The sequence below is a fragment of the Morone saxatilis genome, unplaced genomic scaffold, assembly GCF_004916995.1.
Source record: "Morone saxatilis isolate NCDOM2014 unplaced genomic scaffold, NCSU_SB_2.0 Contig4, whole genome shotgun sequence".
Classification (NCBI taxonomy): Eukaryota; Metazoa; Chordata; class Actinopteri; family Moronidae; genus Morone; species Morone saxatilis.
The window spans coordinates 14,177,664-14,180,426 of NW_023339984.1; the positions used below are offsets into that span (position 1 = coordinate 14,177,664).

The window sequence follows — 2,763 nt, forward strand, 5'->3', positions numbered from 1 at the left end:
TTCTCCCTTTTTTTGTTTTCTTTTTGTATAATAATTGATTATTTTCTTGTAATGTCAGTCTTACATATGTAGGCAAAGATAATAAAATCAAAATTACAAAAAAAAACAACATTTTGAGAGATTCTTGCTTCCCGAATTTACATTTATACTTTTTACTGAGACAGAATATAGGATATGTTTCACCATATAAACCCCCTCTACACTTCTTTTGACTCTTTTTCTCTGACCTGTATCTTGTCCAACACTCCTGTGCTATCCATCCTGCTGGCCACGTTCACAGAGTTCCCCCAGATATCATACTGAGGTTTATGAGCTCCAATCACTCCGGCGATCACTGGACCGTGGTTTATTCCTGCAAGTAAACAACAGGGAGGGATTCGTAAGCACAGAACCTACATTTCTCTCTCTTAAAAGTAGGAACTTTAATTAATCTTGCGCACACCAGAAAAATATTAGGGGGAGAATTTGAAAACAGTTTCAACCTTTGTTTGTATAATTCAAACAATGAAATGACGCACAGGAATCTGCAGTGTGTACAAATTATATTGCTGTTTGAACAAGAAAATAAGGATAAAGAAAACCCAGCAGGAAGTTCTGAGTCAGTACTGAATGGATCCACTGTGTGAGTTTGTCAGTCATTGTAAATGACATTATTTTAAGAAACTATGGCAGATTGAGATATGGGGACAAAGAAACAAGCCTCAGGCGCATGGCTTTTAGTATTATTTACCATTCTATCAATATTTATATAAAAATAAACTCACCAATCCTGAGTTTGAAGGTGTTAAAAGAGTGTGTGTTGATGAGCTCCAGTTTGCCCATCAGAGCGATGGCGAACTCCAGCATGGAGCGCACATGGCTGTAGGATATCTCAACTTTCTGTAGAGGGAGCCAGAGATCATGTTATTATAAGGCAGGGTATCTTAACTGAGGTGTTTGACAAGCTTTTACTTTTCAAAACACCTTTTTTTTTTTGAAACTTTCAAAAAAGACTGAGCAGACCTTTCTCTCGTCCCCTAGAGGTGATTGCGTCAGCCCCGCGGCAGCCATGTACGTGCTGCCGATGGTCTTAATCTTCTCCACTGAAGAGAATTTGGGCTTAGAGAGAAGCTGCATGAGAGAGAAAGTGAGCCAGAGAGTGGAGTTAGAGACACAGGGAAGATGTTTCTACCTGGCGATGCCGACACAGACAGTATGTTCTTCCTCATACCTCGTCAAAGTCCGATATGATCTCGTTGAGGAAGCGCAAACACTCCAGGCCGTCCCTGTTGGCGCTGCTCTCGCTGTAAAACTCTTTGAACTGAGGCACGGAGGCGAACATCACGCACACGCAGTCGTATGACTGACTGTACAGGTCCTGAAGCACAGTTTTGAAAAGTAAAGGACTTAATTACAGGATGACATCTGCAAATGCTGCAGCCAGAAGAGTCAAAACCTGTTCAGCTACATTTTGCTGTACATGAATGAATGTCCGTCACCTCAATGCCAACTTTCATTTTTAAGTGTCAGTTCTCTCTAAATCTCTATAAGACATACTTGCAACTCTCATTATTTAAACCCAGTGTTTTCAGTTGATCTGAAATGTATTATAACTTATAATTCACACCTGGTTGCGAATACTTTTGCCCACGAAGAAGGAGGCGACGTGGAGCGGCAGCACGTTCTCGAGGAGGAGCTTGTTGACGTTCTCCATGGTCTCCATCTCTTCTCTCTCCGTCTTGAAACAGCTCTCCAACAGGAAGTCGACGCGGCAACCCAGCTCGTCCTGAGAGAAAGACGGAGCGCAAGCATGTGCGAAGACATTTCGATGTAAGTCAATCTGCATAAAGAACTACTATTTGCAACTAGACAACATGCTCAAAACCCCCACGTACGAGACAGACACACACCTGTCGGGCCAGAATGAGGCACACAATGTAAAAGATGACGAGCCAAACCCCGGACATGATCTGAGGGTCCTTCAGCACTCCCGGACTGTAGAAAAACACATTCACATATATTAAGCCACGCTCACATAATCTGGACTATATGAACTACCACCACTCTTTTTTTCCCTTCCATTACATAATTCCTCAGACAAGAGTGTCTTGTATCTTACAGTCAATGCCCCCCCCCACCACCTTTCGCAGGCCTCTGTCTATAGAAAGCTCTTGAATAAATGATGGTGATCTGAAACTCCAGACAAGGATTCACAATCTGGACTCTTGAGTGTCAGACAAAAGGTAGGAAACTCAACACCTTGGCCGAGCAAGACAGACACGGCGATGACTACAGATCGCGGTGAATGCATGTTGACGAGTGGAAAGTGAAGGCAGGATTACTGAGAGTCTGTGTGGACAGGTAGCAAGCTTGAGCGCATACATATTCATGCCCGCACACTTTCATGCATCTTATTTAATAGTTGGTCCTTAACACAATATAACAAACTGTACTTAAACAACTGGAAAAGACTTTTAGTAGTACTTGAAGCTGTTAAGTCTTACTAAGTTTATACTTTTCTTACCTTACATTGTTTGGCTTGTATGTGTATGTGTTTGTCACTGTCCTACACGTTTGGTATTTTGTGCTAAATACTTTTATTGTGAAGAATTTGACTTCAGTACTGACATGCAATAATGCTGTCAGTGAATTTCACACAACATGTGCATGCTTTGAGCCTCTCTGCAATACGATATATACGGCTGGTCAGCATCTATCTTGTCATCTCTACCTGCAGGGCTACAGCTATCAATTATTTAGACTATTGATTGACTGATAAGTTTG

At 41.8% G+C, this 2,763-nt stretch overlaps 1 protein-coding gene across 1 annotated transcript in view; it reads right to left on the reverse strand.

The window, feature by feature from the left end:
- LOC118337830 (adenylate cyclase type 2-like) overlaps positions 1–2,763 on the reverse strand; it is a 16,954-nt gene that overhangs the window by 1,733 nt on the left and 12,458 nt on the right. Inside the window, exons 20-25 of the mRNA XM_035674941.1 lie at positions 1,890–1,974; positions 1,607–1,765; positions 1,211–1,357; positions 1,003–1,110; positions 765–879; positions 228–352 (exon numbers count right to left, since the gene is read on the reverse strand). Of these exons, the coding sequence (XP_035530834.1) occupies positions 228–352; positions 765–879; positions 1,003–1,110; positions 1,211–1,357; positions 1,607–1,765; positions 1,890–1,974 (739 nt within the window). The remainder of the gene's footprint in view (positions 1–227; positions 353–764; positions 880–1,002; positions 1,111–1,210; positions 1,358–1,606; positions 1,766–1,889; positions 1,975–2,763) is intronic.